At 44.8% G+C, this 22,788-nt stretch overlaps 1 protein-coding gene across 1 annotated transcript in view; it reads right to left on the bottom strand.

The window, feature by feature from the left end:
• Positions 1 to 22,788, bottom strand: part of sptbn5 (spectrin, beta, non-erythrocytic 5) — a 191,233-nt gene that overhangs the window by 65,876 nt on the left and 102,569 nt on the right. Inside the window, exons 38-41 of the mRNA XM_060828644.1 lie at positions 11,271 to 11,426; positions 8,453 to 8,644; positions 7,647 to 7,736; positions 2,749 to 2,867 (exon numbers count right to left, since the gene is read on the bottom strand). Coding sequence (XP_060684627.1) covers positions 2,749 to 2,867; positions 7,647 to 7,736; positions 8,453 to 8,644; positions 11,271 to 11,426 — 557 coding nt within the window. The remainder of the gene's footprint in view (positions 1 to 2,748; positions 2,868 to 7,646; positions 7,737 to 8,452; positions 8,645 to 11,270; positions 11,427 to 22,788) is intronic.

Below are 22,788 nucleotides of genomic sequence, written 5' to 3'. Positions count from 1 at the left end.
AAAAAATGAAGTACGAAGGTAAAATGGCCAAAAATATAAAGGAGGATAGTAAAAGTTTTTTAGGTATGGGAAAGGGAAAAAAATGGTTAAGACTAAAATTGGGCCCTTGAAGATAGAAACAGGGGAATATATTATGGGGCTGAAAATGTGTTGCTGGAAAAGTGCAGCAGGTCAGGCAGCATCCAAGGAGCAGAAGAATCGACATTTCGGGCATGAGTCCTTCTTCAGGAATTAGGAGCCTTTCTCCTAATATATTACAGGGAACAAAGAAATGGCAGAAGAGTTGAATTGGTACTTCCGATCTGTGTTCACTGGGGAAGACACAAGCAATCTCCCTGAGGTAACAGTGGCTGAAGGACCTGGCATGGGGCACTGAAGGGAATTTATATTTGCCAGGAATTGGTGTTGGAGAGACTGTGAGGTCTGAAGGCTGATAAGTCCCCAGGGCCTGATGGTCTACATTCCAGGGTACTGAAGGAGGTGGCTCTAGAAATCGTGGATGCATTGGTGATTATTTTCCAGAGTTCGATAGATTCAGGATCAGTTCCTGTGGATTGGAGGGTGGGGCTAATGTTGTCCCACTTTTTAAGAAAGGAGCGAGAGAGAAAGCAGGAAATTATAGATCAGTTAGTCTGACCTCAATGGTGGAAAAGATGCTGGAGTCAATTATAAAGAATGAAATTACGACACATCTGGATAGCAGTAACAGGTAGGTCAGATTTATGGATTTATGAAGGGGAAATCATGCTTGATTAATCTTTTGGAATTTTTTGAGGATGTAACTCTGAAGATGGACAAGGGAGATCCAGTGGTTGTAGTGTACCTGGACTTTCAGAAAGCTTTTGATAAAGTCCTGCATAGGAGGTTAGTGAGCAAATTAGGGCGCATGCTGGTGGGGGCAAAGTACTGACTTGGATTGAAAATTGGTTGGCTGATAGGAAACAAAGAATAACGATAAATGGTTCCCTTTCGGAATGGCAGGCGGTGATCAATGGGGTACCGCGGGGATCACTCTGGGACCTCAGCTTTTTACAATATATATTAATGATATAGAAGATGGTATTAATAGTAACATTAGCAAATTTGATGATACAAAGCTGGGTGGCAGGGTGAAATGTGAGGAGGATGTCAGGAGATTACAGGGTGACCTGGACAGGTTCCTCCTCTAGCTTATCTCGCCATGTTTCAGGCTGTCTGCCTTTATTTCTGATGAAGGGCTTTTGCCCGAAACATCGATTTTACTGCTCCTCGGATGCTGCCTGAACTGCTGTGCTCTTCCAGCACCACTAATCCAGAAGCTGGTTTCCAGCATCTGCAGTCATTGTTTTTACCTAGTTGAGGTCAGGTGAGTGGACAGATGCATGGCAGATGCAGTTTAATGTGAATAAATGTATGGTTATCCACTTTGGTGGCAAGAACAGGAAGGCAGATTACTACCTAAATGTAGTCAAGTTAGGTAAAGGGACAGTACAAAGAGATTTGGGTGTTCTTGTACACCAGTCAAAGAAGGTGAGCATGCAGGTATAGCATGTCGTGAAGAAGGCTAATAGCATACTGGCCTTGATAACAAGAGGGATTGAGTATAGAAGCAAAGAGGTTCTTCTGCAGTTGTACAGGGCCCTAGTGAGACCACACCTGGAATATTGCGTGCAGTTCTGGTCTCCCAATTTGAGGAAAGACATTCTGGCTATTGAGGTTCACGAGGTCAATTCCTAGAATGGCGGGACTATCTTATGTTGAAAAGATTGGAGCAACTGGGCTTGTATACACTTGAGTTTAGAAGGCTGAGAGGGGATCTGATTGAGACATATAAGATTATTAAAGGATTGGACACTCTGGAGGCAGGAAACATGTCTCTGCTAATGGGTGAGTCCCGAACCAGAGGACACAGCTTAAAAATAAGGGGTAGGCCATGTAGGACAGAGATGAGGAGAAACCAGATAGTGGTGGGTGTGTGGAATGCTCTGCCCCAGAAGGATTCATTTAAGCAAGAGTTGGATAGAGCTCTCAAGGATAGTGGAATCAAGGGTTATGGAGATAAGGCAGGAACAGGATACTGATTGAGGATGATCAGCCATGATCATAATGAATGGTGGTGCAGGCTTGAAGGGCAGAATGGCCTACTCCTGCACCTATTGTCTATTTACATGACACCAGACAGTGGAATTTCAACTGATTAACTTCCTCGACTTCATGAAGGAAGTGACATTCTCAGGTGCAGTTTTGTAGGAAGTCTCTGGCATGGGGCACTGTGTTGTCCAATTATTCAGAAAGGTGTTGTGTCCCAGGGGCTGCTGTGCCCTGATGGAGGGGGGGGGGGGAGGAGGGGTCTGTGAGGGGTGAGGTCAGGGCTCAGTAAGGGAGGGGCGGATAGAGAGCAGGTCTTGGGGCAAGGTAGAGGGGCTCATGTCCCAGAGGGGAGGATTTTCAGGTTCAGCGTGTTAGGTCAGGATCTGGGTAGTGTAAGTGGTTCAGGGGTGAGGTCAGTATGGGGCGCATTTAATAGGTACTCAGGCTTTAGGCTACATATTTAACATTCTATAGGAGTAAATTACTGCAGACGCTTGAATCTGTATTGAAAACAAAAAGTGCTAGAGATTGCAGCAGGTCAGGTAGTATCCATGGACAGAGAGCAGGCTCTTGTTTCGAGCAGAGATGACTCTTCATCAACTGCCTGACCCGCTGTGATCTCCAACATTTTTTGCTTTCAGTATTTAACACTCTAACTTGTCCTGGCATTAGACTGACTTTTGGTTCAGCTGCTGCTTGCGTTGCTGGACAGTCCTGATGTCGTCTTTATTCTGCTTCTCCAGCCGGGTAGCCAGGGTGTTGATGGTCTTGATGTGTGCATCGTCCACTGTCACATCCTAGAACAGATCACAGAATAAGGCCAATGTGTTACTGGACAGACAGTGTCATATTTTGTAACAAATGCCATTTGTAAAGAAATATGAGACTGAGTTCCCATAATTTCTCCTGTGCTCTCATTCCCAGAGATGCACCGATGTCCGCTGATACTGGCCCATGTACACATTTCCCATGGATCCTTCAGAGTACTTGCTTTCTTGTTCTTATTGGGCATTTGTTGGCAGGGCTGGTTACAGAACATAGAACATTACAGCGCAGTACAGGCCTTTCAGCCCCCAACGTGGTGCTGACATGTGAAACCAATCTAAAGCCCATCTAACACTATTCCATTATCATTCATATGTTTATCCAGTCACCATTTAAATGCATTAACGTTGGTGAGTCCACTACTGTTGCAGGCAGGGCATTCCACGCCCTTACTATTCCCTGAGTAAAGAACCTACCTCTGACATCTGTCCTATACCTACCATCCCTCAATTTAATGCTATGTCTCCTCATGCTAGCCATCACCATCCAAGGAAAAAGGCTCTCCCTGTCCACTCTATCTAACTCTCTGATTATCTTGTATGTCTCTATTAAGTTACCTCTTAACCTTCTTCTCGCTAACAAAAACAGCCTCAAGTTCCTCAGCCTTTCCTCCTAAGACCTGCCCTCCGTACTGGTAAATCTCCTCTGCACCCTTTCCAATGCTTCCACATCCTTTCAATAATGCGGCAATCAGAACTGTACGCAATACTCCAAGTGTGGCCACACCAGAGTTTTGTATAGCTGCATCATGACCTCAGGGCTCCAAAACTCAATCCCTCTACCAATAACAGCTAGCACATCATACACCTTCTTAACAACCCTTATCAACCTGGGTGGCAATTTTCAGGGCTAAATGTACATGGAGACCGAGATCTCTCTGCTCACCTACACTCCCAAGAATCTTACCATTAACCCAGGTACTGTGTATTCCTGTTGCTCCTTCCAATGTGAATCAGGTCACACTTTTCCACATTAAAACTCCATTTCCCACCACTCATCCCAGCTCTGCAGCTTAGCTATGTCCCTCTGTAACCTGTAACATCCTTCCGCACTGTCCACAACTCCACCATCATCTGCAAATTTACTAACCCATCCTTCTACGCCCTCATCCAGGTCATTTACAGACAGCAGTGGCCCCAAAACAGATCCATGCGGTACAACATGAGTAACTGAACTCCAGGGTTAACATTTCCCATCAACCACCACCCTCTGTCGTCTTTCAGTCAATTTCTGACCCAAACCACTAAATTACCCTCAATCCCAATTTCTGCAATAGCCTACCATGGGGAACCTTATCAAGGTTATGGCTACATTGGTGATTGCCTCCTTAGTGGCAGGTTATTGAACCTGTTGCTCTCCCATCGCAGAATCACTACAATGCACAAGGAGACCAGTCAGCCCATCATGTCTGCAACGTCTCTCCAAATGAACTACACCCCTCAGTGCCAGTCTCCTGCCTTCGCCCTATTAAACCCTATATGTTCTTCCTTTACAGACAATAGTCCAATTCCCTCGTCAAATCAATTTGCCTCCAGCACACACTTTGACAGTGCATTCCAGATCTTAAAAGGCATGAGAACGTTTCCCCTCATGCCACTATTACTTCTTTTGCCATTTTCCAAAAACCTGTGTCCGCTCATTCTCAATCCTTCTGCCAACAGGAATAGTTTCTCCCTCCTTACTCTGTGCGGACTCCTCATTATATCAAACCTTCTTTTAATCTTCTCTTCTCCAAGGGGAACACTCCCAGCTTCTCCAACCCATCTAGCTCACTGAAACTTTGCACCGAAGGAGCGCCTACATGGTGCTAGATTGCACAATTGGATTTTATGGATGCTTTGGCAATCATTGACGACTGCATTGCCCCACACACTGAGGTAGGATGTCCCACTTCCACAAACTGTGAGCCAACCAGGAGGGCAGAGCTGTTCAGACTCAGCAGTGCCACTTGGTATGGAGGCCGCGACTGGGTCTGCAGTCAGTCCCTGAACAGAGAAGCTGGCCAATGGGGCAGTAGGTGTGCCTGGTGAGAGTCCTGGGACACACAGTGAGGGTGGGGGGTAGTAAGCGCCATGGGCAGCCTTTTCCGATGTTGACCCTCTCTCCGTGATGTACAGAGTGTCCCCTATTCCCAAACTCCCGGGCCCACTCTCACTAACTGGTACAAAGCCAGCAATAATGGCAGGTCATTAACTCATTACTTGTGTAATACTGATTCAGTGATACATTAATAATGAACATGTTCAAGACAAAACAACTGACAGGTACGAATGCCATCGAGAGATATGGGGATACTGGGGAAAAATGGTATCAAGGTAGATGATCAGCCATGATCTGTTTGAATGGTGGTGTATGTTTGATGGGCCAAATAGACTATTCATGTCCTTATGAACCCCTATTTTCTGAAAGGCTTCAACTGATCTTGCACTATTGCCAGGCAAATTCCAGAGGAGGCTAGTTGGCGACCTCACATTGTCCTTCCCCCAGGAACAATTCATACAAGAATCTTCGAATCCCTACAGTGTGGAAGCACGTCATTGGGCCCATCAAATCTACACTGACCCTCCAGATAACATCCCATCCAGAACCACCTCCCTTACCCTATCCCTGTAACCCTGCATTAGCCAAAGCTAATCCATCTAGTCTGCACATCCCTGGACACTGCAGACAATATAGCCTCACAACCATGCAGTCCCCTGCTCTGCTTCTTGGAGAGATTCTTGCATCTATTGCAAGAGATTTGGCAGTGAAGTGTTTCTAAAAAATCTTTATTTTAAGTGCTGTCTGGAAGCACACAGTCTGACCTGGGTGTGTACGCAGCCAGTGAAATTGCAAGATTGCCTTCTCTGGTCCAGATCAATTAGAAACAGCTTCTAAGATTCTTGATTTACACAAGGGGATTTTGATAAGGCAGAGACTGTTAATAAGTCAAATGGCAGGAGATCACCGGGGGTTGGGTTGTGCCCAAATAGAACTCTATTCTTGTAGCGTTAAGGGCTGGGGTGTTCTGCTTGCCAAAAAAGACAGCTGTGGACAACTAAAGGAGTAAAGAGGTTACACCAAATTCTGTACATATGTGCACAGATGCAGAAATTAATGCAGCCCCCAGTGAATGGAAACAGCAAAGGGTGATAAACAAGCTCCTACAAGTGGGAAAGAATGTCAAGATCCACACAAAACAATTTACAATTATGATGAATACAATGAGGGCATCCAATTATGTTGGGAAATATAGAATGCTCAGGAGTACTTGCGTCCTTTGAAAACTGCTAATCTTAATGGTATCAATGACAGAGGAGATGTTGACCACTTACTTTGCATCAGGAGACAGACATCCTGAAGCAATTTTTGACCCAGGGACATGCCCATATTAGCTTAGGCAGAATATCAGGCATGAACTAATGGCACTAACAAATTCCCAAGTCTGGGTGGATTTTATTCCAAACTTCTAAAAGGAGGTGAGAACATTATTGATATCCATTGTTTTATTTGTATTGAACCCCAGACAATTCCCTGGGTGATGGGATAGAAAGACAGCAATCCAGATTTGTCAACTGCAGAAAAATATGCATCGCCTTGAACAGTGCAGATGAAAACATACCATCACAAAGAAATATGAGAATGGTAAAAAGTGATTAACAAATTATTTCAAAGGTGAGGCCATTCTCTTTGAACTTAAAAAATGGAGAGAGCAGAGTTCGGCCTAAATGCTGAAAAACTAGAAACAGGACAGGTCCAAAGAGACTTGCAAGCTCACATACACAGATCATTAAAACGTCAGAAATAGGCACAAAAGATGAGCAAAAATAAATCCAATGGAATGTTGGCTTTTGTGTGCAGAGACTGGAACATATGGAGCTGGTTGTCACGTAGCAGCTTTATCAAACACTGTTTAGATACATCTACAGTTACCGGGTCCTACAATGCAAGAGGGAGATAATGCAGACTGCCCACAATAATCACGAATCTTCAATGGTTAAGTTAGACAGAGAGATTACATAAAGTGGAAGTTTGGTGGTTGAGGGGTGATCTGATTGTCGCCTTTGAGGTTTTAAGGGAAATAGCTATTTCTGCTTGTTAGGGAGCCCAAATCTTGGGAGTATTCTCAAAAACTTGAATGCAGACATTCTATGAATGGAATTAAGAAGCACTTCTTCACACAAAGGGTGGGAGAAGTATAGAAATCAGCATTGACGCATCAGCTGTAAATGTAGATTTCTGTTGAATAAAAAGTCTCTGAGGGACATTGGGATAAAGGTGAATCTTTGGAGTTACATCAGGAATGATCCCAGTACATGATGCAAAAAGTGTGACTCAACACCGAATTTGTTTCATCTCAATTTACTGTCAACAATGCAGCAATCAGGGAAAATAAATTAATATTCCCTACAGACAGCCAACAGAGTGGCTTATAAAATAAAACATAAACTTCTAAAATTATAGGAAGATTAGTGGTGAAGTATGTGAATGGGGAGAGTAAAGAGGGAGTCCTACTCTTGATTGGGACGATCAGAGAGAGCTTTACTTGTGCTGGGACTGTTGACCGGGAGAGTGCAGAGGGAGCTTTACTCTGACCCTAGTATTTCCTCCTCCTGCCCTGGATACCTTCTGCGTTAACAGGTGAGCATAGTGCTGCCCCTTGATTAAGAGGTGTGATCTATACTGGCTAGTTATGATCAGTGTGGAAGGCAATGGATAGAAGCTGAGTTGACAGAGCTGTATAACACAGTGCTCAGACATATGGTACTCACCCCTGCTCCCCGGAACTTGCTGAGCTTTTTCTGCAGCTGCAGGCAATGTTCGTAGTCTTTGCCGACATCGCCCACATTGATCATTACCTCCTGTTTGTGCGCAGGATGGAATAGAACAGAAAGAACAACGCAGAGTTAGGAAACACAATCAGCGAAATATCGGCTTGATAGCAATGCACAATCGATTCAATCCATAACCAACAGATTAAATGGAATTATTCATAAGGAACTAGGACAAGAGGATCTTCTCAGAACGTGGACATTTTGACTCTATTCCAACCCTGGTGGGTGAATGGGCAAACGCTCCATCTGAGGTTGTAGGGATGCCAGTGTGCCACCAGGCCTTGATCTCAGAGTTAGCAAGAGGGATATTAACCCTGGCTCCTGAAGTAACTAAATAAACTCCTTCTGTCCTTCTTACTGTAATTTTGTACCATTACTCACTGGCACCACTGACTTCTCAAATGACCATGGTATACACAAAGGGGAGCTTTCACTAATAAACACAGAATAATACTTAACCAAATATGGATACATAAAGCTAGTTTGGGAAATCTGTCAAAATGGTTGGAAAGAGGTGAGCTCTTTAAACATTCAACAGTACCAAATGCTCGCTAGTAGATGCCTTACTAGAGTCAATGTAAGGCAGGGGTGTCACAATTTTCTCATTTAAAGATGTTATTGGAAGTCATGTCCCAAATTGGGACAACAAAAGTCAGTGCCCAATTTCCATTGAGCTAACTGGAAGACTCTGGCGCCCAGGAAAACCAGTAGTGTGTTGTGGAGTAATTTGTCAGCGTTCCTACCTTCTCCCTGATCCATGCCTCAACCTGATCAACTTTCTGCAGGAACTCCAGGAAATCCCGGTTGTCCTCCAGCATTTTCCCGCGTGCAGCCACCGCAGTCTTCAGTTGCTCCCAGTGTTCCAGCAGCACCCTCATGCTTCGCCGGATCTCACTGGAGTTAGGGTGCTGTCCATTCAGCAGCAGCTCACCAGTCTGTAAAATTCAAAGGGACACAGTTAGGTGGACATCCTCAAACTATACACCTCTCTGCGAGGATAATAATCCACAGCACACACCAGCAATGCAGAAGGTAGGGGTGGGGGGTACCAGCCCAAGGAAAAGTCTTACATTTACTTGGGAAAGTCACAAACCTCTTTTCAGCCAATCCTGCATTTTAGAATTGTTATGGAATTGTTACCATTATGCACACACGCTCCCACAAAAAGATATGGAGTGCACGCCACCCCTCATGGTCCAATCTAGAACGAGAGATATAGTTTTAGGATAGTGGGACAGATTTAAAGCAGAGAAGAGGAGAAGTCATTTCTCTCAAAGGGCCATGAATCTGTGGATGGTGGAACTATGAGAAGGAGATTGGCTGGTTTTTAATTAGTAATGGATTGACAGGTTATGTGGAATGGGCAGGAAAGTTGGTTTGAGACCAAGGTGATGTCAACCATGATGGTATTAAGTAGCAGAGCAAGCTCAAGTGGCTGAATGGCCCCCACCTGTTTCTAATTCTTACCTTCTTAGTTTATATGACTACGACATCACACACTTGTTTTTTAAATGTCAGTTGAGGGATCAGCTTGGCTGGGTCACCAGGGAAGCTATAAGGTTGCAATGGATTAATCTATACAAAAAATGATTTTGCTGATTCATTTGCAGGCAGACTGTTGTAACGACAGGATTTTGTCTTCGATAATAAGAAAGAGCTTTAAAGCTGCAGTAACCAGAATTGTTTTAAAAAGGCCAGAGTTGGAGGCATTCCAACCTGCAAACAGACCTCTCTGGTTGGGGAAGTGCTGGCGATTAATGACTACCTGAATCTGGCAGCCTGATCAGCAATTGGTGTGATATGTAAAGTCATCGATGAACCAAGCTAATAACAAATGCGGCAACAGGTGAAGGCTATTCTCGAAAGAGAGGGGGAAGTGAAAATAATTGGATACCTCTGCAGGATGTTGAATAAGACCAAGAGGTGCCCATATACTGTGGACAAATATGTTTGGACTTCATGGAGTTAAATGTGTGGCACTTTGTTAGAATTAAAATGATGTAAACAGTCAGCGAATGAAGTGGAAAATAGGTTTCCTTAGCCAGCAGCCAGAAGATTTAGCAGGGTAGAGATTGCTGGAAAAACTCAGCAGGTCTGGCAGCAGCTGTGGAGAGTGCTGCGGAAGGGCCACCTGACCTGAAACGTTAACTCTGGTTTCTCTCCACAGATGCTGCCAGACTGGCTGAGCTTTTCCAGCAATCTCTATTTTTGTTTCACATTTATTGCATCCGCATCTTTCTCGCTTTAGATTTACCAGGATGTTGCCAGAAATGGAAGGCTGGAGTTATAGGGAGACGCTCGATAGGTTAGGACTTTTTCTGTGGAACATTGAGGGTTGAGAGGTGACCTTATAGAAGTTTATAAAATTATAAGAGGTATCGATAGGGTTAATGGTAGGTGTCTTTTCCTGAGGATAGGTAATTTTAAGATTGGGGGCACTTTTTTTTAAGGTGAGAGGAGAAAGATTTAAAAAAGATGTGAGAGGCAATTTTTTTTACACAGAGGGTGGTCCGCGTATGGAATGAACTTCCTGAGAAAATGGTTGATGTGGGCATAATTACAATGTTTAAAAGACATTTCAATAAGTACATGAATAGGAAAGGTTGGGAAGGATATGGACCAGAAGCAGGCAGGTAGGACTAGTTTAATTTGGAATTATGGTTAGGATGGACTAGTTGGACTGAAAGGTGTTTTTCCATGCTGTATGACTCTATGACCTCCCTGTGCTGAATTGGAAGAAATGAATAACACATGGAACATGGTCCAATTCGCTAATATTTGACTTGGAAGTGTAAATTCCTTTCTGCAATGTCATGTGCTGACTGCTATGTGACAATAAAAAGGCTGGCTCTAACTCATTAACATCAGGCAGAACCCCCTTGATATTCTGAGAGAACGTGTCTCTCCACTTCAAATGTGTCTTTCAATAGTGCTTTCTATCTTTAGAGAATATTGAAATTATATATTTTTTTAAAATTAGAACTGTACTTGATTGCAGGTTAGAACCCTAAAGTACTGTGGACTTTCACATCGACTTGAGATTCCCCTCATCATTTCATGTGAAAGGCAGCACTTCCTCAGTGTATTCTGCACTCTTGACTCTGGAGAGACCTTTGAACCGCTGAGAGGTCCATGTGCTACAGTCAACAAGGAGATATTGCACAGGAGGTGCTCTGCAGCATGACAGAAACATGCACGGGACAGCAAATACAGGGACATAAACAAAATAAAGCATAACAGGGAAAGCAGCAATGCCCTCCTGAGAAGCTAAAGATAGAAAGAAAGCCTGGGTGATGGGTGGTTTGTTAAACTATTCTTTAAATATATAAACAAGTAGAAGCTGGAATGATTGGATTGGATTCACTCCCTTGAGACTGGGACCAGACTAAGCCAGTGAGCTGAACAGAAATGTGTTTGAAGGATAGATATGGTTTAGGGGGTTAGGGTGAGAATGTCATAAGGACTAAACTGTGGAAGACCAGCAACTCAGCAAGCAGATCTCACAGCACTGGGCCTAAGCTGGTGTCTCGCTGATACAGAGAAAGGATATGTAACATTTACCTCAGTAACACTCGTAATGATGGCCTGATGGGCCAGGATTTCTGCCTCAAAGGCCTGGTGTTTCTGCAGCAGCTTCAGTTTGGCCTGCAGGTCACTAACATCTGCAGAGGAATTGTCTTTTAACTTCTTCATCCTTTCACTGATCCAGCTTTCTTCCTGTAAAGAGGAACAGAACATTGTTAACATCTCAGCTGAGGAGACGCTGGAGTAGTCAGATCCCAGAATGAAACTTTTTCCATTTTTTTTTCACATGGTGGTCAGTCATTGAAACAAGTTACACAGAAAGATGTAGATTTTATTTAACAACAGAACAGAAGTTTACTATACAAAGAAAATAACTAAAATAATAAGCAAGAACACAGTAAGGGAAGTCTTAAAAAACAGCAAAACCAAGCTTCAATCTATAATACCATTCGTTATAGAGATTCAATCCCAGAGAAATTACCCCTCTATATCAAATCTAAATTGTACTGAACTGATTCTCCCCAGTTTTATTCATGTGACTGTGAAGTCTTCTCAGATGAATATTCACAAAACTGAGGGCTTAAATTTTCTCAGCGTTTAATAGCTTACTGTAAAGTTTACTAATCAAATTCTCCTGGCTTATCATTTAGACAAACTAAACATTTCTATTGCGGTGACTGTGTTTTCCCTGAACTGGTCTGCACTCCTCTAAGGAGAGAAAACTTGCTTCTACCTTGAATGCAGGTTAGCAGCCTAAAGTAGCGTGGACATTTTTAACTTGTAATTCCAAAAACGTGTTTTTTTTTAAAAGTCAAAAATGGCTGCAGATGTAAATTAAGTTGCAGTCTGGAGACAGAGAGAGAGGGGAGAGATGCTGCCTGACTTGCTGTGCTTTTTCAGCACCACTCTACTCTAGAAAGGTGAATTGGCCATGCTAAATTGCCCGTAGTGTTAGGTGAAGGGGTAAATGTAGGGGGATGGGTCTGGATGGGTTACGCTTCGGCAGGTCAGTGTGGACTTATTGGGCCAAAGGGCCTGTTTCCACACTGTAAGTAATTAATCAAGTAGTCTAGAGTCTGACATCTGCAGTCCTTGTTTTTACCGAAAGAGAGAGAGACACAGAGAGCAAGAGAGAGAGAGAGAGAGAGAGAGAGAGAGAGACATGCCCCTGGAATGCAAATAGGACTTAAAACAGCAATTGTTTAAAGAGGGAAGAGGCAAGTCAAAACAGAGCATGGTTCATTGTGATTATGAAGATAACAAGGATATCTGTGCACATTGGCCTGAGTTTGAATGTCAGTGTGCTGTGAAAGTCAGAGTCAAGGAACTATCCCCTAGCCACTTCTATGTTACAGGTCATCATGGCTTCTGAGATTCAGTCACAGTCAAAAGGAATCAGAACGACAGAATCTCAACCAATCTAAAATTAAGAAACTTGACATTGACTGTTTAACTACCAATGTTACTGTTAACCCCCATTGCAACAGCCACAACATTAAATTATCCTCTCTTCGGGTTCAATTCAGAGATTAATCCATATATCATTGTTTTAAAAAAAAACCTTTATTTTTTGGACTCAGCTCTCATTTCTAATCTGTGTGTATGTTTATTGCACTATTCATTCTCCTCATGTTCGGTAATTAATAAACTCACTCTTTCTTAACTCAAGATGGTCAAGTGAAATTGGCTTGTTTTAAAACGCAAGTTCATTTGGGTTTGGGTGAAAGGGAAGGAATCATTTTTAAATCAACCCTGTTGCGATCAGTGGTAACAATGAGTAAATAAAGAAGGGGAACATATCATAAATCTCACATAGAAAGGTTGCATTAAGATTCCAAACCCCCACCTTGTTCTCTGACACACGCTAGATTGGTTACTATTTCAGAGGTGCTGTCTGACCTCGGTTTTTAAAAAAATTCCCTTCATAAAAGTAACCATTAGTTTGAAATCTAAACTCTAACAGTTACAGATAAGTTCATCCACTTTCATGGGGACAGGGGTCTGAAAGCTTGGTCAAAGGCGCAGTTTCAAGATGCCTCTCAAAGGACAGAAATAAAGTGGAGAGCTTTGTGGGAGGGGAATTCTAGAGCTAAGGGCCTGAGCAACACATCCCAAAGGATAAGTGGAGAAAGCAGGGATGCTGAAAAGTCCAGAATTAGAGGAGTTCAGCTATCTTGGACGGGCTGGAGGAGATTGCAGAGCTAGAGTGAGGACCTGGAAGGGCTTGAAAACAATGATCAAAAATTGGCAAGCCAGAGGCCTCCATAGGTAAATGGAGATGAACTGAGAGAGAGAGATCCAAGGTGGGTTGAAATTTGAGGAAAAGGGAGATTGAGAGGCACATGAGGCAAGAGTCACATTCGGAAGATATGAAGGCAGGGATGGAAGGTTGAGGCCAGTGAGTGGAGATGATCCTATGGCATTAATCTCGGAGTGTTCCTAGTGTCGTGGCCAACATTTATCTTTTGTTCAACCCCATCAAAGCCAAGAATCTGGCCATTATCTTCTTGCTCATTGTGAGATCTTGCTCTGTGCAAATGGCCTGCTGTATTTCCTAACCAAAAGTGTCAGGCATAAAGTGAGTTTGTTGGTTGTAAAGCAATTTGGGAAGTCCTGAGGTTGTGAAAGAGGCTGTGGAAATGGGAATCCATTATTTCCGGTGATAATCGAATGGAGCTCAGTGAAATGCTGGCTATACAATGGCGAGTGCTGCTGACTTAGACTCTGTTGGGCCTCACCCCTGGGATCAACATCAGCCTGTCCCTCTCATCGCCCTCCCTCTATGAATGAAGAAGTTTGAAATCCAAGCTTGGCCTCACCAGAACTCTACTTGTTTTTTTTCACTGCTGGCTAAACCAGCATTTATTGCCCATCCCTAGTTGCCCTGACACCAGTTATGAGTCTGTAGGTCTGGAGTTACATGTCGGCCAGACCAGGTAAGGGTGGCAGTTTCCTTCTCAAAGGACATTAGCGAACTAGATGTTTTATTTTTCTCCAACAATCGACAATGAATTTGTGCTCTAAATTACTTCACCTCCCTCCTAACACTTCACAAGCTCAGCAAGTTCCCACACCCAAATTATCCCAATAATGAAATGTTTTGCTGCAGTCTCCTGACTGGACCGCTCTGGAAAGATATGATTTATTTCTACATGGCATCACTGACACCCATCCCAACTGCCCATGAACTGAGTGCCTTGCTTGGCCTTTTCAGAAGATGGTCAAGAAGCAAACACATTGCTGTGGGTCTGGGATCACATGGATGCCAGACCAAGCAGAGATGGCAGATTTCCTTTCCCATCGGAATTCACGAATTCGATGGTCTTTTACAACATTTTACGATCATGTCTGGGTCACCGTCACTGAGACTGGATTCATATGAATGCAAATAAATCCAGAAATATGAATGGAAATTCCAGCTGTCATGAGGGGGGTTAGAAGCTATGTTTCAAGGAAATTAACCTGAGCCTCTGGGTTACTAGTCCCTGGCCCATAGCTAATAACACCACCGCTATGCTCCCCCAGTCACACTCTCCCCTTCTGAAGCTGTAACTCTGGATGGGACACCAGTTGTAGTACCTTGCACTCCATCATTGTTTCACATTATGTTACTGTTTCATGTTAGGGTACAGAGAAATGGAATATGACACTGGGTGTGGGTGCAATGGGAGACAGAACTTTAGATTAATTATGACTACAGTTGCAGATATAAATCAGAGGGGGCAATAATTGAGGATTTCAGTAGTGCCGCACTCCCTCATACCTGCTGCCTAAAAGTGCAGCATAACATCAGCACTCCCTCAGTACTGACCCTCTGACAATGCAGCAATCCCTCAGTACTGACCCTCTGACAGTGCAACACTCCCTCAGTACTGATCCTCCACAGCGCAGTGTTCTCTCAGTACTGACCCTCTGACAGTGCAACACTCCCTCAGTACTGATCCTCCACAGCGCAGTGTTCTCTCAGTACTGACCCACTGACAGTGCAACACTTCCTCAGTTCTGATCCTCTGATAGCGCAACACTCCCTCAGTTCTGACCATCTTATAATGCAGCACTCCCTCACAGTTCTGACACTACAATGCAGCACTCCCTCAACACTGACCCTCAGAGTGCAGCACTTCCTCAGTTTTGACCCTCTTACAATGCAGCACTCCCTCAACACTGACCCTCTGATAGTTCAGCACTCCATCAATTCTGACCCTTTTATGGTGCAGAATTCCCTTAGGCTGCATTTCTAATACAGCTGTTATTTATCATACACCTCTGGAGTAGGTGGGTCTTGAACACAGGTCTCCCGAATTGAAGATAGAGACATTACCACTGTACCAAAAAAAGCTCCCTATGGTCATTATTTTGAAGTTGAGAAAGATGGCAGGAGTCAGTGTTTAATGCCTAATTGAATGGTTTTTGGATGCTACTGATGGGGTTGGAGATGTCAATGTTGATCTGTCTTGAGCAGAATGATATTTGACACAGAATACAGGACTTCCTGTTGGAAAGATGTTGTGAAACATGAAAGGGTTCAGAAAAGATTTACAAGGATGTTGCCAGGGTTGGACAGTTTGAGGTATGGGGAGAGGCTGAATAGGCTGGGGCTGTTTTCCCTGGAGCATCGGAGGCTGAGGGGTGATTTTATAGAGGTTTACAAAATCATGAGGGGCATGATAGGGTAAATGGCCAAAGTCTTTTCCCTGGGGTGGGCTATTCCAGAACTAGAGGGCATAGATTTAGGGTGAGAGGGGAAAGATATGAAAGGGACCTAAGGGGAAACTTTTTTATGCAGGAAGTGGTGCGTGGATGGAATGAGCTGCCAGAGGAAGGGGTGGAAACTGGTACAATTCCAGCATTTAAAAGGCATCTGGATGGTTATAGGAATGGGAAAGGTTTAGGGGGATATGGGCCAAGTGCTGGCAAATGGGACTACATTAGGGTGGGGTTTCTGGTTGGCACGGATGAAGGGTCTGTTTCCGTGCTGTACATCTCTATGATTAGAGCAGTGGGGGGGTTCCACCTCACTGCTACCTGGTGGGGAGTGCCTGTAAGGTCATGAATGCGATTTAATCTCCTGACCTTCCTTCCCAGAGATGAGATCACTGCTAACTCAGCTGAGCTGACATCACTTCCAAATGTTGGGACACATCACCTGATCCCTGTTCTCATGGAAACAGGGAGCACTTGATCCAGACCTGGGCAGACAGAGACACACTCTGTGTTTTCATTCGCAATTGGAAGTTTTGCCGATGCTGTTAGAGAATGGAAACATTTTCTTGTATCGTTGTTGGGATCAAAGTTAAGCCCCCTCCCCCCACCCCGTCACTGACACTGGAGCTGCCTGCTTTCTAGCACAAGGGATATTACCAGCTTCAGACCATGCCAAGGAAAGCATGGAGTTTTAGTCAGCTCTTTATGTATGGCATAATTATTCAATACAATCTCACACATGGGGTTTATTAGAAACATGTGAAAATTGAAACTAGGAGCAGGAGTAGGCCATTCAGCCCTTCGAGCCTGCTCTGCCGTTCAGTTATGATCATGGCTGATCATTCAACTCAGTACCTTGTTTCTGCTTTCCTCCTTTGACCCTTTTAGCACGAAGAATTAAATCTAACACCTTTTTGAAAATGTTTAACCTTTCAGTGTTGATGAATTCTACAACTCTCGGTGAAGACATTTTCCTCAGCTCAGTCTGAAATAGCCTACCCATTTCCTTAACCTGTGACCCCTGCTTCTGGACTCCCTGGTCATAGGGAACAACCTTCCTGCATCTAACCTGTCTCATTCTGTGAGAATTTTTCAGGTTTCTATGAGAAACCCCACATGCTTCTAAACTCCACTGAATACAGTCCTAACTGCTGCAGTCTCTCTTCATACAACAATCCTGCCATCTCAGGAATCAGTCTGATAAGCCTTCGTTGCACTCCCTCTATAGCAAGAGCATTGTTCCTCAGATAAAGAGACCAAGACTGCAGTATACTCCAGATGTGGTCTTACCGAGGCTCTATCCAAAGGTGGCAAGATATCTCTGTTCCTCTTGCCATGAATGCCTACATACCATTCACCTCCAGCAGTTATTACAATAAAAGAAACAGCAATGTCCTGCAGTGACCCTAACCCTGTTACAATATCTTTTCACAACTGACACCTACCCTGATATTGTCATGATAATGATCATAAGCCCAAACTGCTTATGGACACATAATTACAACATGTGATTTTTAAAGGACGACATCTTTACAGTCTAAAGATGTCTGTGGATAATAAATTCAGTGGCAGTCTCAAGAGGAACCCTGAAATGTCACATCTCAAAAGGTGCCAAGGACACTTCAAAGAGCAACCCTTCAAACGGAGAGATGCAACTCAAAACAAACTGCACACAGGTCTCCTGTGGCGACAGAGATAATAAGGGGATGATAACTTCCTCCGGATTATGTTTCAAACCGCAGACATCTCTGCATTTCAACTTTTGAGAATATATAAAACAAGGATTAAAAAGTAACTGTGACTCGTGGTCTGTGTGTGTCAGCCAGAGGTTACGCAGTTTTAGCTAGTCTTCTTTGAAGTCTACAGTTCGTGAACAGGCATTAGACACTCCTGAGATGAAAATAAAACAGGGCAAAGCCCTGCCAACTCACTTAGAGCCACAAGTCTCAAAATCAACCAATTTACCACCAAAGTCAACTTAATGTCTGCAACAATCCACTATCTACTATTCATGGAGTCCAAAGTCAGATTTGTATCGTTTTTAAACTGTTATCTTTTTACTCAATACACATCTTTAATCCACATGTCTCTGTATAGTCCAATTATCTGTTCCTGTGTTCAGTAGCTAACAAACTGACCTGTTCTTTTACTCAAGGAAACCTGATTAACTTTGCATCTTTTAAAACATAAATACATTTAGATTAGGAAAAGGTATTCATCTGTAATGGGGGTGTAGAGTCTGTGTTTCAATGATGGGGACAGTGGGGTCTGCATTTCTGTCATGGGGAGAGCAGAGGACACGGAGCATGGGGTCTATGTTTTCGTGAGGGGGAGCATGGGTCTAGGTTTCTGTGATGGGGAGTTTGGGTCTATGTTTCTCTGAGGGGGTGCATGGGTCTGTGTTTCTGTGATGGGGAGTGTAGGTCTATGTTTCTGTGAGGGGGTGCATGGGTCTGTGTTTCTGTGATGGGGAGTGTGGGTCTATGTTTCTGTGAGGGGGTGCATGGGTCTGTGTTTCTGTGAGGGGGTGCATGGGTCTGTGTTTCTGTGATAGGGAGCGTGGGTCTGTGTTTCTGTGATGGGGAGCATGGGTCTGTGTTTCTGTGATGGGGAGTGTGGGTCTATGTTTCTGTGAGGGGGTGCATGGGTCTGTGTTTCTGTGATGGGGAGTGTGGGTCTATGTTTCTGTGAGGGGGAGCATGGTCTGTGTTTCTGTGATGGGGAGCATGGCATCTGTGTTTCTGTGATGGGGAGCATGGATCTGTGTTTCTGTGATGGGGAGCATGGGTCTGTGTTTCTGTGATGGGGAGCATGGGTCTGTGTTTCTGTGATGGGGAGCGTGGGTCTGTGTTTCTGTGATGGGGAGCATGGGTCTGTGTTTCTGTGATGGGGAGCATGGGTCTGTGTTTCTGTGATGGGGAGTGTGGATCTATGTTTCTGTGAGGGGGAGCATGGTCTGTGTTTCTGTGATGGGGAGCGTGGGTCTGTGTTTCTGTGATGGGGAGCATGGGTCTGTGTTTCTGTGATGGGGAGCGTGGGTCTATGTTTCTGTGATGGGGAGCGTGGATCTGTGTTTCTGTGATGGGGAGTGTGGGTCTATGTTTCTGTGATGGGGAGCGTGGATCTGTGTTTCTGTGATGGGGAGCATGGCATCTGTGTTTCTGTGATGGGGAGTGTGGGTCTATGTTTCTGTGAGGGGGAGCATGGTCTGTGTTTCTGTGATGGGGAGCATGGCATCTGTGTTTCTGTGAGGGGGAGCATGGGTCTATGTTTCTGTGATGGGGAGCGTGGGTCTATGTTTCTGTGATGTGGAGCGTGGGTCTGTGTTTCTGTGATGGGGAGCATGGCATCTGTGTTTCTGTGATGGGGAGCGTGGGTCTATGTTTCTGTGATGTGGAGCGTGGGTCTATGTTTCTGTGATGGGGAGCATGGATCTGTGTTTCTGTGATGGGGAGCATGGATCTGTGTTTCTGTGATGGGGAGCATGGGTCTGTGTTTCTGTGATGGGGAGCATGGATCTGTGTTTCTGTGATGGGGAGCATGTGTTATTGACCAGGCCAGATCCCCTCAAACCATTTCAAGAAAGTATTCCAGACCCTAACATTTCTAGTTGTTTTAAGCAGGTGTGAAGTGGATGCTCCAGGGGTGATGCAGCTATTTTAAACAAAACAGAATTTATTTGCAGAGTAACGAATGAAACACCAACAAAAGAGAGCAGAACACAGAATAACTTAGCTGAAAACCTAACAGGCTATTCCAACTTAATGATGCTGTTCCAAATTCCTGCAACAATCCCCATATACACCCCTTGGCAAAAGGTAAATTCAGACACAGGTTCTATTTACAGGATAGAGAGATAGCAGAGAGGTTCAGCATGAACCCCCTTCCACTGTAGCTGTTTCCTTAGATTCACAAGCTTAAACCAGCCAGCAGCTCTGAATGGCCAGATTGCAAAAACCAAACCAAGCCAAGCAAGTGAAGAGCAGAGCTGGGAGAACTGGCTACTTTCCTTTCATTGTACAACTGTTTTCATAAAAAAAACTTGAAAGCCTTTTTTTGCCCGAGGCATTATCTGCTAGCTACAATCAGATTGGCCCTAAAGCCCATCCAAACCAGACTCATCAGAATCTATCAGGAGAAAGTGAGGACTGCAGATGCTGGAGATCAGAGTTGAGTGTGCTGGAGAAGGACAACGAGCAGGAGAATCGACATTTTGGGCATAAGCCTTTTATCAGGAATGAGGCTTATGGGCTGGGGTGGGGGGGCAGGTAGGTGGGTAGCTGCGAGATAAATGGGGGATGGTGGGGCTGGAGGGAAGGTAGCTGGGAATGTGATTGGTAGATGAAGGTGGGGGGGAAGGTGATAGGTTGGAGAGGAGAGTGGAGCGGATAGATGGGAAAGAAAATGGACAGGTCAAGAGGGCAGTACTGAGTTGGAGGCTTGGGACTAGGATAAGGTGTGGGGAGGGGAAAGGAGGAAACTGTTGAAATCCACATTGATTCTGTGTGGTTGCAGGGTCTCAACGCAGGAGATGAGGCGCTGTTCCTCCAGGCGTTGGGTTGTTAGGGTTTGGCAATGGAGGAGGCCCAGAACCTGTCCTTGGTAGAGTGGGAGGTCCAAATTGTGATGGTCTGAATACAGTCCAGAGTCTGAATCTATGTGTTTTGACCCCTCTCAAAAAAAACCCAAGAACAACCTAACCTTGTTAAAGGAGCAGCATCATCACACGTGGTGATTGCATTTCTGAGATGGGGAGTGAGGGGTCTGTGTTCCTGTGACAGGGAGTGTGGGGTCTGTGTGTCTGTGATGGTGAGTGTGGTGTCTGTGTTTCGGTAATGGGGAGTGTGGGGTCTGTGTTTCTGTAATGGGGAGTGTGGGATCTGTGGTGTCTGTGTTTCGGTGATGGGGAGTGTGGTGTCTGTGTTTCTGAGATGGGGAGTGTGGGGTCTGTGTTTCGGTGATGGGGTGTGCGGTGTCTGTGTTTCGGTGATGGGGAGTGTGGTGTCTGTGTTTCTGTGATGGGGAGTGTGGTGTCTGTGTTTCGGTGATGGTGAGTGTGGGGTCTGTGTTTCTGTGATGGTGAGTGTGGTGTCTGTGTTTCGGTGATGGGGAGTGTGGGGTCTGTGTTTCTGAGATGGGGAGTGTGGGGTCTGTGTTTTGGTGATGGAGTGTGCGGTGTCTGTGTTTCTGTGATGGGGGGCCTGGTATCTGTGTTCCGGTGATGGGGAGTGTGGTGTCTGTGTTTTGGTGATGGTGAGTGTGGTGTCTGTGTTTCGGTGATGGGGTGTGCGGTGTCTGTGTTTCGGTGATGGGGAGCCTGGTGTCTGTGTTTCGGTGATGGGGAGTGTGGGGTCTGTGTTTCGGTGATGGGGTGTGTGGGGTCTGTGTTTCTGTGATGTGGTGTGTGGGGTCTGTGGTGTCTGTGTTTCGGTGATGGTGAGTGTGGTGTCTGTGTTTCAGTGATGGTGAGTGTGGTGTCTGTGTTTCTGTGATGGTTAGTGTGGGGTCTGTGTTTCTGTGATGGGGAGGGTGTTGTGTTTCTGTGATGGGGTGTGTGGGGTCTGTATTTCTGTGACGTGGAATGTTGGATATGTATTTCTGTGATGTGAATATGGGGTCTTTGTTTCTGTGATGGGGAATATGGGGGTCTGTGGTTTTGTTATGGGGAACATTGGGTCTATGTTTATGTGATGGGGAGTGTATGGGTCTGTTATTCATCTGTTGTGTCATTTCTGCTGTTAATAGGTGGTGTGTAATGAGCTGTGGGTGGGGTAACAGTGAGGAGGAAGGGTTGAAAGGTGTTCCCTCATCACTGGGGCCATACTGTTTTGTTGGGAGTGGGTACATTTCCCATCAAGCAGCATTTCAATGCTTTCAGGCTAACTCTCATCAATCCTGTTCCTATGGGCTAGTAATGAATTAAGTTTCTTACTGTTTGAGGAACAGGAAACCCCTGCTGTACTGTTCTCATTAGACCATCTGTTCTCTCCATCAGGCAAGTAGAAATATGAGCACTTTCCCTCAATCCCTTCAATACACTCACCGAGGCAGTCACAGGGTGCACGAACGAGCACACACAGACACACACATGCACACACACATGCACACACACACGCACGGTTAAACACTTATACACATACTTCTGCAGGCACACATTATGAACAAAAAGCTGCTCCAACATCAGCCTCACACTTCAACACTTTTTGTACTGAAGGAGCCCACCCTCAGTGAGGTTCGGTCTCCAGCGTAGCAACGCAGACAACACACTTGCTAAGTAACATCACATTAACTTGAAGTGTAATGTTTCTTCACATACACTAACTGGAGCAATTCAAACCACCCACACCACCAACCATTTCCCTTAAGTGCTGAGATACTGTGTTGAGAGATTGGAGCCTCTGTCCCATTTGCACTCCTTCTAGCAATTCTCACTGCAGCTCCATTTGAGCAGAATCCGTGATACCTATTGACATGATAGATTGGGACTGAGCTATCAGCTCTGTTAGCTGCCAAGGTGAATGTGAGTGTGAGGCACTTGCCCGTAAAGCTCTCTTGCAGATGCCTGCCTTTTGGCTGCCCAGGGTTCTGACACTGTATGCACCGTTCAGACAGCCTGCAGGAATCCTTTGTTCTGGTCTGAGCCATGATCTCATTCACGAGGCATGACCGTCTCCCATCACTTGCAGCCAGAATGAGCTCAGGAGAAGCTGTGGCCTCGTCCAGCAACTACATCTGCTCTCAATCAGCTGCATTGGCTCAGACTAAGGGCTGTGCAGCCAGAATTCTCTCCTCCAATGCAAAGTTTCATTGATAACTTCCCTCACTGAGCGGCTAAAGACTAATAGAGAAG

The sequence above is a fragment of the Hemiscyllium ocellatum genome, chromosome 8 (assembly GCF_020745735.1).
Source record: "Hemiscyllium ocellatum isolate sHemOce1 chromosome 8, sHemOce1.pat.X.cur, whole genome shotgun sequence".
In the NCBI taxonomy this organism is placed as follows: domain Eukaryota; kingdom Metazoa; phylum Chordata; class Chondrichthyes; order Orectolobiformes; family Hemiscylliidae; genus Hemiscyllium; species Hemiscyllium ocellatum.
This window is presented reverse-complemented; position numbering and strand designations above follow the sequence as displayed.